The 12639-nt window shown below is 35.8% G+C and overlaps 1 protein-coding gene across 12 annotated transcripts in view; it reads left to right on the top strand.

Moving 5' to 3' along the window:
• The window catches only part of ERCC6L2 (ERCC excision repair 6 like 2), an 84522-nt gene that overhangs the window by 43592 nt on the left and 28291 nt on the right, over positions 1-12639 (top strand). For 9 of the 12 annotated variants that reach the window (XR_003921809.2, XR_003921807.2, XM_030003696.2 and 6 more), the window contains one exon: positions 925-1079. The exons of 1 other annotated variant lie outside the window; for it this stretch is intronic. Coding sequence is in view for 7 of the 11 variants with exons in the window: in XM_030003696.2 (XP_029859556.1) it covers positions 925-1079 (155 nt within the window). In the remaining 4 variants the exon portion in view is untranslated. Of the gene's footprint in view, positions 1-924; positions 1080-4662; positions 4734-7359; positions 7724-12639 lie in introns of all 12 variants that reach the window. 2 more of the 12 variants (XR_005931533.1, XR_003921808.2) reach the window with 2 other exon arrangements.

The raw sequence follows: 12639 nt of genomic DNA, 5'->3' as shown, positions 1-12639 counted from the left end.
AGTTGAGGGAGGTGATTCACCCCTTCTACTCTGGTGTGGTGAGACCCCACCTGGAGTACTGTGTTCTTCTCTGGGGCCCCCAACATAAGAAGGACATGGACCTGTTGGAACAAGTCCAGAGGAGGGCCATGAAGATGATTAGAAGGGTGGGGAACCTCTTCTGTGAAGGCAGGCTGAGAGAGCTGGGGCGGTTCAGCCTGGAGAAGAGAAGGCTCCAGGGTGACCTTATAGCAGCCTTCCAGTACATAAAGGGGGCCTGCAAGAAAGCCAGGGAGGGATTTTTTGCAAGGGCATGTAGTAATAGGACAAGGGCTAATGGCTCTAAACAGAAAAGAGGGTAGATTTGTCTTAGATGTAAGGAAGAAATTCTTCACTATGAGGGTGGTGAGGCACTGGCACAGGTTGCCCAGAGAGGTTGTGGATGCCCCATCCCTGAAAGTGTTCAAGGCCAGGTTGGATGGAGCTTTGAGCACCCTGGTCTAGTGGAAGGTGTCCCTGCCCATGGCAGGGGGGTTGGAACTAGATGATCTTTAAGGTCCCTTCCAACCCAAACCATTCTATGATTCTATGGAAAAAAAACCCCAAAACTACATGACCTGGGAGTTTGAAATACCATGGAGAGGATTTGATTCTATTAGAGACTTTAAACAATACTGCAGCCGTTAAATTGTAGATGCTTTCAAACTTCTTTGTCCATCTGAAAAAACAACACTGAAATGGAAGCAGTATTAAACAAATCTAAATAAGTATAATTGTTAATTTCATAGAGCTGAGAAACCTGGTGCTGAGTGAAATCATAACAGATCTTACAACTTTCATGTAAAACTTTTTAAAATTAGAATGCCCTTTTTCAGTGCAACTGTGTACCTTCAGGGTTTTGTAATAATCAACATCTTTGATTGTATCTTTCTCCTAATATATCAGATGGTGTTCAAGAAGTGGCATATATTCATTCAAATCAGAATGTGGTTGGATCCAGCAAGGCTGAGAATCGCTTGAGCCGGTGGGCAGTACGAGATGTATTTAAGTTGAAGCAGTTTTCCCAGCTCCCTGCTAATGTAGCAGTCTGTAGTGCCAAGGTAAAGAGAAATGTTTGGGAAATGTTGTTTTTACTCTTTTTTTATCCTCATTTTTCATGTTAAAAAGCTCTGACAAACTTGTTTTTCTGTTAATGGCCACCATGAATGATCAAAGCCACTGAGGGAGGAGGAGGAGGCTCAAATGGAGGTCTAATAAATTACATTTGTGTTTTGTTTTTTGGGGTAGTTTCTACAGTGGCCAACTCTGAGAGAGCTGGGAATTAAGCAGCACAGCACCCTCTGTGGGATTTTTCTGTGAGAGAAATGGTGAGATTAAAGATTGAGTGTTTGAAATCAAATTCTGTGCCATGTTTGCCCAATTTGAGGCTTGAAAAAACATAAGTTTGTCCTGGATCCAGTTAAGAAAAATCCAGTTGCCACAGTACATGCCAGAATCTCTGTAGCATAGAAAGTCAAACATAAATCAGTTTGCAGATGGGTTGGTTGGTGGGTTTTGGGTTTTTTTTTGGGGGGGGGGGGGGGGGGGGGGGGCGCAGGTAGGGAGGGAACACGTGCAGTTGCTACAATGAGTTAAATTGTCTGTGCTTAATGTCTGAAACATAAAACTAGAGTTTACTGTGGGTACTCATTTGCAGCAACGGATACATTTTATGCGTTTTGTTGGTTGTGCATCTTGTTTAATTACACTTGGAATACATACAAATCTCGATTCAGGTACAGCTTCCAAATTTTTGTTCATATTACACAGTGGTTTTAATCTACTCTAGTTATCTGGACACTTTGTTGTTTGCCTTGTAATAAACATTGGCAGTTTCCTAGACTGATTCTTAAGATAAACCACAAGCATAGAAGTAAGTAATTGGTGAATGTGCAGTTTAGTCTTTACAGACGTGTTAGCAAGCACTATAGAAGTTGTAGACATAAGACTATGTTGTTCTGGGGTGTTGAACATCCGCGGTGGCTAGAGGAGTTTCTTCCAGTGTTGTTCATGTACTGTATTTAATTAAGCCATTAGCAGGGATGCCAAAGAATTTTTACACTGGGAAGATCAAACCAGGCCAACCAGTAAAAGTGAGGCCTTTTCAATTCTAACACATTTGCATTAGAATGTCCCTTATTAACAGAAAAGCTGGTCAAAAATACTCAATAATACTGTAGAAAAGTACTTACTTAACGGCAACGACAACATTATAAAGCTAAATATAAATGAAAGAAAACTTTGAAGAGACTACTTTGAGTAAATGTTGATCCACCTATGTTCAAAACTAGTTTGTGGGAGTTCATTTGTCTTGTTCATGTAACTTACATCTCATTGTTTAGAGTTTGTGTGACTGCAAGTATTACAAATGAACTTCTCTTGATTAACTTGTCAGTCAGTTTTTCTAAGGTATCTGTTTTTCACTCAGAAGCAACAGTAGTGTCAATCGTCCTGGTGATCTAAGTAGGAAGAAAAACATCAATAATTATGGATAAGGCTGCCTCTGCCTTTTCTTCCTGTTCTTTCTTTTACGTATAGGCACTAATCTAGAAATAATCCCTAGATAGCTGCCTATTTTTAAATGCAGAGATTTGAATTTTTTGTGCTCTGCTTAAAAGAGCTGCCAGATCTTCATAGAAAACTTTGAAATATGATCTACTTAAAATGTTACTGCTACTATTTTCCTTTCTTCATTATTTTATTTTTATTTCAGAAGGTGTTCTGTGAAAAACGTGATCATTGTTGTGCTTCTGGCCATCATTCCTTGCTGGTCATTTTTCACTCATTTGCCATCAGTTCAAGTTAGGACATTCGCTGTCAAAGCAATTAATTGTGTTTTAAAGAGAATCCTGATTTCACGTGAAGTTTAATAAAAAAGCTTTTCAGCAGATTACAGTAGCATTATGTGTAATATTAAAAATACAGCTGAACAGTTTAAATTTTTATGATTATTTTAGGTAAATAAAATTATAGTATTAAATACTGGAATGTTAATTATAAATTGATAGTTATTTAAAGAAAAAATTTGTCAGCTGAAATTTTCTCACTGATATCACTTTCTAGCATCACTGGTCTAGCAGTGTTTCTCAGAAATTGTATAGCTGTTTTTGTTTGCTCTGCTTATCAATGATCACATTCTTAATTAGAAGCTTTTTTTTTACAGTGTATTTATATTGAAGCTTTATTTGATAGCATCATGAAGGCTTCTGAATAATGCCCTGGTAATATTTCTGTCCCTTTTTAAGCACACTTAATCAAATTGTCTTATTTCTAAGTAGGAGGGATCAAAAAAAAGGGGCGGGGGGGCATCTCTTCCTTTCATTTCATAGATAGGCCTATTTGGGACAAAAGTAAAATATCCTTTGCGCTGTTCATTTTACCTATGTCAACTCTGTCTTCCTTCTTTGCAGTTTTGCTCTGCAATCTGTCTATAATAATGCATTTCTGACTTAAAGTTTAAATACATTTTTCAAGAAATGACTGATGTCTTTGGGAAAAGGATTCAAGAGTACTTAAAAAATAACAAAGTATTCCACTGCAGTTGATGTGTTGTAAGTTGGGAAATACAGCTTGTCCTACAAATCTTGGTTGAAGACTGAGTGAAACATTTTTGCTTCCTGCTTACATGTGAGTCTAGAATGACAGGCATAAAAAACAATGTTGTAATAAGCTATAAGTAAAATGTAATAAATAATATGCAAAAGTAATCAATTAAGGCAACCTCTTCAAAGAACATTGACATTTTGTTGATTTCTTGCTGTTGACTAGTCACCTCATCACATTTGGCTTCACTAAATTCCCATGAACTTTTACATCCTAGGTTAAGCTCTTTAGTTTCAGTAGCTAATTTATGGAAATTAGGTGAATATGAGTAACAGCAAAAATAAGTTGCTGGAAAGCAATATTAAAAAAAAGTCTTCTTCCTGGTTTTCTCCCTGCAGTACTACTACTTGTAGTAGTACTAAAAGGAGTATAAATTAGGTTTATTAGTCCTTCCTTTATTGCCAAAGCATGGAGACTAATATAGTCACTTGAGTTGTGGAAACTGCTTAAATATGGAGCAGACTGCAAAATCTGTGAGGACTCTTCCTTCAAAGTGAGAGAGTTTGCATGGGAAGAAGATCCTTGAGAGCCAAGGTAGAAATGGTGGGGGCAGAGAGTTTTGTTCCTCAAAAGAGAGCTTTGAAGGTATGTAGAACATCTTGTTTAAGAACATGAGTAACTAATGAATAAATAAGTTTGGGTTTAAATTGATTATTAAAAGTGTAAGATTTGAACTTTGGGGTAAGAAAAGGTGTTTGTCTTGGTGATAGTTTCTTTCCTTAATTTGACTTCAGAAGGTCTGCATTGGATCTGGACAGCTGGCACTAATGTAATTCAGTCAAATATCTCTTAACCTTTTAAACTGTAGGTTTTTATGAAGTGTATTTTTTATCCAGTAATAAATAGTCCATCTGTCCTTAATGTTACCTGTGCTGGTTTTCAAATATCCCAGCTACCTTTTCTCTGAAGTAACAGAACATCTTGTTTTAACCTGCTATTGCTCTGTACCTTTAAAGGCTTAAGGGAACAAAATCTTGGTTCTTTTTGTGAGAAATAAGTCTTGCTACTATTTCTTCTGTTCTTGCTTGCTTTGTGCTCCAGGTTCCATAACAGTCCTGGTACTTGGCTTCAAGACTGCTGCAGAGCCTTTGACTTTTCTTTTTCCAGAGGTGGTAGGGAACGCAGTCATACTCTCTATTTTTGTTTGTTTTAAAAGGAATTGTGCAGATGGACTAGTTTAGCTAGAATGTTCACGTTTATGGTACTGAATGCTTGTTTAGTGTGTATTTCCTTCCACAAATCTATATGGCTATTGAAAATACAGTTAGGTAACAGCAACCAGAATATGAAGTCTGCTGTCAAGAAATAAAATAGGATATCATGAAAGCTCTGTCACAACTTATCAGCTATAAAAGGTGAGATAAAAGCTAAAAGTAGTAACAGTATAAAGTATGTATTAATTGTACAAACAAGAGAATAAACCATATTTTGGTTGAATATCATTAGTCAAATAAATCCTGTCCAGCATCTGAATTAAAGATAACTATTTGAAGGTAGTTTGTATATGACAGTAGTAGAAGCAAACAAATGTGAAAGGTTTTTTTATCACATGATTCTGAAGAAAGGAAAATAAATTGTGTTTTGGGGAATATATTCCCTTTATCACAGAAGTCCATGGGATTGCATAAAGGTAGAAGAAGATTCTGTAGCTGTTAAGTGAGTTGGAGCAGCATTTTCAATGAAGAGAGATACTTTGTCTTGTTATAGAGGGGGCTTTCATAAATAGTCATCTACAGCAGTGGAGATCTGCTTATACTTTATTTTGCAAGTGTAATCAGGGAGGGTACTTAAAAAGACTAACAATTGTTGTTTTGTTTTTTTTTTTAGATAGTGCATTTATATACTTGTTATCCCGTAAATGTAGTATACTTAGAATTACAGTAAAAATATTTTAACTTACTACCAACAGTTCCTGAATTGTACATATTATCCTGTAACTGAAGATTGTCCATATTCTGACCATTGACCACAACTGGCAGTGTCAGATCAATGTAGATTTTGAGAAGAAAGGACGTAATAACAGTATAATAATCTTCCCTCAAACAGTTGATGTTTCCTGTGGTGCTGGTTATGTGGAAGGCACTGAAGTATCAATAATTAGAGGTGTTTAAGAGCCTACTCCGTGCAGAAGAGTGGCAGACAGCTGTTCCTGAAGAAATTTTGGAGATACAGATTTTACTGTATTATAGGTTAATAATACATCTCAACTTCTTTAGTTCTAGGAAGTTACTGTACATCACAGAACCTAAGTGTTTCAGAAAGCAGTCAAGTATCTCTTTGCAGTCTAAGATCTCTGGCTATTTGTAATCTTTCGTAGCAAGTCATAAGTGTTAAGGCAGAAATTATGGTCAGATCTGTGACGCGATGATGCAGGGAGAGTCACACCAGGCTTCAGTATTCTAAACATCTGAGGGTAGAATATGCATGTCACTTAGTGTGGCAGATATCCACTCCAGTAAAAATTACTTAGAGCTGGCCTTTGTTGCTTCCTTATGCATATGACCACAAAACACACTTGCTATGCTATTTCACAGAAGATTATTCCTAAGAGGGGTTTTCTGGTCTTTTGTGTAGAAGTGTAATGGAAGATGATTATATTAAAAGTTAGCCTACTAGAATAAATAACTTTTTTTTCCTGCATTATTTTGTTGGTTTTAGTCTGATTTAATGACATTGAGTAATCTGTGTTCTGTGTTTTAGTTTAAATTCAAGTCTTCTGTTTACACATGTGTGCAAATAGACTTCATTAAAAATTCATTGTTTTTTCATGAAACAAGTGGAAGATTATTGTCTCTTACCCCATCGCTGTCTGTGAAGGTAGCTGAAAACTAAAATGAAGAACTATCTTGTGTAACTACAGAAGGAAGGATATTGAAAACAAAAGCTTCTAAAAGACAACATGTGAAATGAACCTGTAGACTTGACATGGTGGACTTACAAAGCCAGACTATAATTTTCAGAGCAGACCTACAGTTATTTCAGCCTTTCAGGAAGGAGGAGAAAAAAAAAAAAAGTCTCAAGTAATTCATGTGATATTTTGCTCAAAGTTATTCTGACATTATTAATTTTGGGGAAAAAATGAAAGTGTTAACAACTTCTCTAAGACCTTAATCATCTACTAAGTATTTTTAGAGGTTTTGATTTTTTTTGATCCTTTTTTCTGGTGGGTTCCAGGTTCCAAAGCAACCTGGCTGATTTTCAGTGCAGCTTTTTACTTACTTTGGTTTTTGGATAAATTGCACTGTTATTTGTGAAGCTTTTTCTTAGCTACCATAAGAAATAGAAGCCTCCCAGAGGCAAGATGAAATATCTTCTGCTAATATTTCTAGTCTATGCTGAATTAAATGACTGTATTCCTTAATTAATTTCCTAATTAATTTTTGTGTTAATTGGCAAAACCAGCCTATGTGAAAAGTTTTACACAAGTACAGAAGTCTGGAACAGGCTTTCTCTAGTTCCTATAAAGCTGAATTTGTGTAGTATTTCTTCAATAGGAACCTTGGGGTGGGGGGTTGGAGCATGGGGAAGACTTTGGACAAGGCTTGGGAAGCTTCACAAAAAAGACAAAAAGTGGGAGCAGGACAAACTAAATAATCTAAAAAACTGATGCAGTCCCACATTAGCCCTAATTTGCACTTTTTAATATGTGGAAAAGTGTTAGTCACAAGAACTTGTACTGTACCTGTTGAATATATGGACTCTTTTTTTTTTTTTCGTTGTTTTTTTTTTTTTTTCCAGTCAACTGCATGTTTTCAACTTAAGTTTACTTAAAGTTTTACTGAAAAGAAATATACAAAGAGAGCCATTCAATTGAGGATTAATCACTATGGCAACAGAAATGTGGTGACTGAAAAGGGGGAGGATGTATTCTCCCCTCAGCTTCCTGCCAGCTGTCATATTCAACCTCTGCGGCATGAATTCAGGCCAAAATATAGACTGTGACCAGCTCTAAGAAACTATATCTGTATTTTTTTAAATTCGTACAAGAATCACACTATAAAAGAAGACTTAATCCTCTGAATTGGACGACAGACATTTGGCACTCTTGCCAGTGTTTGACAGAGAAATAACGGGATTCTTTGTAGTAAAACCTGGATTAATGGTAAACCCCTCTTTATGTTATTGCAATGTGGTGTAAATGAGAGAACTAAGCACGCTGTCAGCCTAGGAAAAAATGTGCCCTTTGTATCTCCAATGCAGATTTAAGTGCTGTTGAGAATACTGTAAATACAAAAGTTGTGTCATTAAGAACTCCTCTTTATCTTATTTGTATTACATTGACATTTTGTAGATTATTTAAACAAAGACTTTCTATCAGTTATAGTAACTCTGATCGCAGTGTGTTTGCACAGCTTTCATATTCAACAAGTTTAGATAGTTGTTTACAAAGACTAGACTTTTGGGAGATAACATTCCATTATCCTTGCTCTTCTAGGGTGGGAAATGCTGTTCAGCTTTAAAATAATTGTTCCCAAATGATTGGCCTGTAACGCTGCTTTATTGAGTTTAGTGTTTCAGTTTACAATGGAATTAACCATTTCAGTATGGCTTTTAGTTGTCTTTTTTAGATGCAGTGTGTTCATATGTGACATTCTGTGAAGCATGTAGTTGCATTTTCATTATGGTGTATGTGCATGGCTTTTGGTTTTGCTACTGTTTGATGGAGGGTTGAGAGAGTGAAAGAAGATAGGTGCAAATCCACAGGCTTCTGCTGGAGTAAGCAATTACCTTAGCTTTGAATTCTGAGACAGGCTGATTATCTCCTCTCATTCTGAACAGTAGTAATAACTGTTGATTTATGATCAGGTTTTTGGTGCAAGAAGGTGATATGGCTTATAGGAATTATTTTTGCTAAAGAGTCAACAAATTAAATAAAACTGCTCTCAATGATAAATTCTTGCTCTGTTACCTGATGGGAGAAGAAACAGACTCAGAAGTAAACGGGAAATAGAGGGAACACTATCCATCCCCAATTGACTTAGTAGTGAGTTCTCTGCTACCAAGCAAAAAGTTAGTTTATGGAATGTCCTTGGTCTCAGTTTATACAAGCAGAAAAGCTAGATATGACAACAGGGGAAAATAACTACATATTGCTCTGATAAAATTTCTTTACTTTTATGAGCAGGTATAGCGAAGTACTGGTCTTTTGGTGTTGACAGAGTTTTTTGGATGAGTAATTTAGACCCAGAATAAGTCTTAACCATTTTCATAGCTTGAAGAATATTTCAGCTATTGGTCTGCCGTGATACTGTCAAATATTAGATAACTTTGTATTCATCGCCAATATCCTGAGTAGCTTTGTTTAGTTCAGAAAGTACAACTATAAATGCGGTTGTCCTAGAGTATTCTAAAATTTTAAGGTAGGTTAGCTTCATTTTCTAAGACAATTGTGGTACTGACCATTAGCTATACCATTACCTCTAATTCTCATTCTACAATCCTGTTTTGTTAGAACAGTAGACAAATTCAGTCTGAGTGAGACTGTTTTTCAATTAAGGAAGTTAAATTCAGAGGGAAAAATTAATGTCCACATCAGAAACCATTCTAAAATATGATAAGATTCAGGCTTATTTCAAACTGTAGAGTGTGTAACTCACCATAACCCTCTGAAGTATATAGTTTGTTCAGTGGTGTGTCCTCTGTAAGTAGAAAAGCAATTCTGGTTTATTTAAAAATCACATGAAAGTAGAGACAGTCTCATAGTTTGATAACTTTTTTTATTATCTTGACCACGTGGACCTCATTTTTAGAGAAAGTACATGAAGTTTTATGTGGACATTATTAGACTTTGTCTTCCTTGGCATGCAGAATAATTTAGGAAGAAATTCTTGTTTGACATGTGTACATGTAGAGGAGAAAAGGAAACAAGACCAAGAATGAGCAGTTGGGTAGCAAATGTTTCAGAGTATTTATATATGTCCTGACAAGTAGAGAAAACATAGGTAAGATAAAAACAATATGTAGGAATAACATATGTTCAAGAAAAACATATAGAAGGGTCATAGTAATTCATACATATTATGGGAAAAGCACCCAGGGAAAAAACCAAGGAAAACTATAAAGGGAAAAAAATTAGCTGAAATAATTTAGAACTGTAATTTGGGTAGATAAATTCACTGGAATGCAGTAATTACCACCTCATCAAAATAATAACAATCATCGAAAACCCACTGCAACTCACAGGATATCTGGAAAGTCAAGTGTTTTCTCAGATTTTGAGGGGAGTGGGAAAATATAAAAGTAGAATATGGCGTAAGGGTTTGTTGTTTGCTTGTAAGCTGTGTTTTAAGAGGACAGTCATACTGACTTCAGTGTGTTTCATGCTTTTGTATGATATAGGTGACTGCAAGGCAGCTAGAGTTTTGAGGCAGCCTTTTTTGTTTGTTTTAGAAACGAAAACAAACAATGAAACTATGCAATGGAAAGTATCCTGGATATCTGGCAGCAGTTGTTTCATGCATACCTGAAGAGAAAAGCCTGTAAACACTGTTTCAGCTGTGAGTGGAGAAGTCAGAGAGGGTTATTGCTGACTGGAAGTCAATATCTGTCAAGATACTTACATAGTGATACTTTGGGTAGTCAGGCAGTAAAAGAGAGGAAGATGCTCAGACACAGTGCAACTGTGGCTGAGGAATAATTATGCAAATGTGTTTTCAACTTCAGATTCAGGCTTTTGAAGGAAGTTCATTATCCTCTTAAGTCTGGTGACTTGAGGAATTGCCACAAATGTGAGACAGCTCTGCTAGCCTGTGCTCACTTACTCTCCCATACATTTTCATCTTGCTGTACTTAAAAAGATGAACATTGTTCTCTTTTGCCTTTCTTGAAGGGGCTAAAGAGAGGAAGAGGGAAGTCAGAGGCTTAAAGTCTCCAGTCATCTCAGTCGTGTCTGAGAACGCTTATACATGGATTAGCATTTCTTGCTCCAGAGCATAGAGCCACCTCTTTATACCTGTTGTAGGAAGAACAGATACTGAAGTTTTGTGCTGTCAAAGATAGACAAAGATTGGTTTTGATAGGTGTATACTATTTTTAAAACTTCTGTAATTACACAGCAGGAGACAGATTGTCACATGAAGCAAACAGATCCAAGAGTTGTTGCAGATTCTAGATGGAATCTCTAAGTAGAAGTGACTGCTGCGTTGTGGCACCTAAATTTTCGCTTGATGCTCAGCTGCATGTTTTCATTCTTCTTGAAGAGCATTACCCTTAAATGTGAACTGGTGTGGGACTCTAAATGTGCAGATGCTACCATTTTTGCTGGACTCTTGACTACAGCCTGTATATAATATGTAACAAAAAGAACTGGAAACTCATTATTGGTATCCCAAACTTGATACATACTTTTAAGAATAAGAGACATACATAACAAAAGAAGAAGGAATGGAGGAAAGTATCTTCTGTGGTAGGCAGATATAACATGTTTATGTTGAAAACACATAGACTAAATTGAAACGTGAAAGGTGAAGAAAAATGCTTTCTTTGAAGTACTTTTTCATGTGTGGTAAGAGTCCCTGAGTTTTCTGAATACTTTAAAAACTATTTTCTGCACAACTATGTAATAATCTCTCTCCTATCCTGTTCGAATATATGGAAAGCCTTGTCAGAGTAAGTGCAGTAAATGAAGTGGGGGTAGGATAAGAAAACAAGTGTAAGACTGGAGTAAGTGTAGGAAGGAGTGGCTGCACTTATACATGTTATTTTCCCTAGTTCGCAGTAACACTTCACAATTTCATTTTACTGTACTTTCATTAAATTTATTTATTTCCCTTTGCTGGGATAATTTCTGTGGTGTAACCTTTTCTCATGTAATTTTTTGAATCCAAAAAATGTTGCCTTCTGCTAAACAACTTGCATCTGTGGCCTTTGTCTTACATCTATGCCTTTGAAAATAAGTTGTTTATTTCTTTTGAACTTTGTGTGAAGTTTTTCTTCACAAAGTGGAAGTGCACAAAGTTGAACAAAGTAGTAAAAACATTAAATTCAGTAATTGAAATTTTTTTATCTTTGATGTCGAAGGAATTATTTTGCTGCACCTTTTTTCCCCTATCAAGGTACTAGTTTGAGAAAGGAGAAAATGTGAAGAATACAGAAATGTGCAATGGTGTTACGGATTATTCAGTATAGGTGCACTTAATTTATCAGACGGCCTCCAAGTATGTGGTCAAGTTTAAGTGAAACCTTTCCACTTTTAACAATGGATATTTCATAACATGAACTGCAAATGCATATTGTCTTTAATGTAGTTAAACATTTAGTAAACACTAACTGCTTTCATGATTGCTGTCAATCTTTTTGTAAAAAATCTTTTAAAATACATGTAGCAGATACTGTATGCTATACTACCTATTTCTTTAGCTTTGTGTCATATATTTCAGAAGGCTCATCAGAAGACACACTATGGAGTACATAAAGAATATGTTTTAACACACTGTACATGTGTGATGGTATAACATTTGGCAAGAATGCTTTTGGATTTCTGTACTGTGATTTTAGCTGTCATTCAGAATAACTTGCCCATAATCACGTATTTGAAACCTTTAAGCATTTTTACATTTTAGTGTGAGAGAAACACATGCTATTACTTATTTAGGTACTGGATGGAATCTTAATTCCAGGAGAAAGAATTTGTGTTGCTGTTTGTGCCATTTGACTTAACAATTTTTTTCTTCCCTGTGTTAAATTGGTTAACATCTTTTCAGTAGTTATATGGCTGAACCATAAAGCAAAGCCAGACTTGCTATTTGGCCAAAGTGTTGGATTTTTTTTTGACAAAAACAATTTACTTGTTCTTAATTCTTCTTTCTTTTTTTCTACTAGTAGACTGATCATTATCGTCTTTCCAGTTTTCCAGTAATGATTCAAATGCGTTGCAGTCAGATCTTGTATCATAACAATCTCTTTTCAAGAAGTTCAGCAACACTTGTACTTCAGTATATTTATTAATATACAGTACTTTGTTTAAATTAAAGATAAAACAAAAATAAGATACAAAGGTAATGTGCACTTCCAAATGCA

This window comes from Aquila chrysaetos, chromosome Z (genome assembly GCF_900496995.4).
Source record: "Aquila chrysaetos chrysaetos chromosome Z, bAquChr1.4, whole genome shotgun sequence".
NCBI classification, from domain to species: domain Eukaryota; kingdom Metazoa; phylum Chordata; class Aves; order Accipitriformes; family Accipitridae; genus Aquila; species Aquila chrysaetos.
The sequence above is the reverse complement of the archived record's forward strand: the minus strand, read 5'-3'. Positions and strand labels throughout refer to the sequence as shown.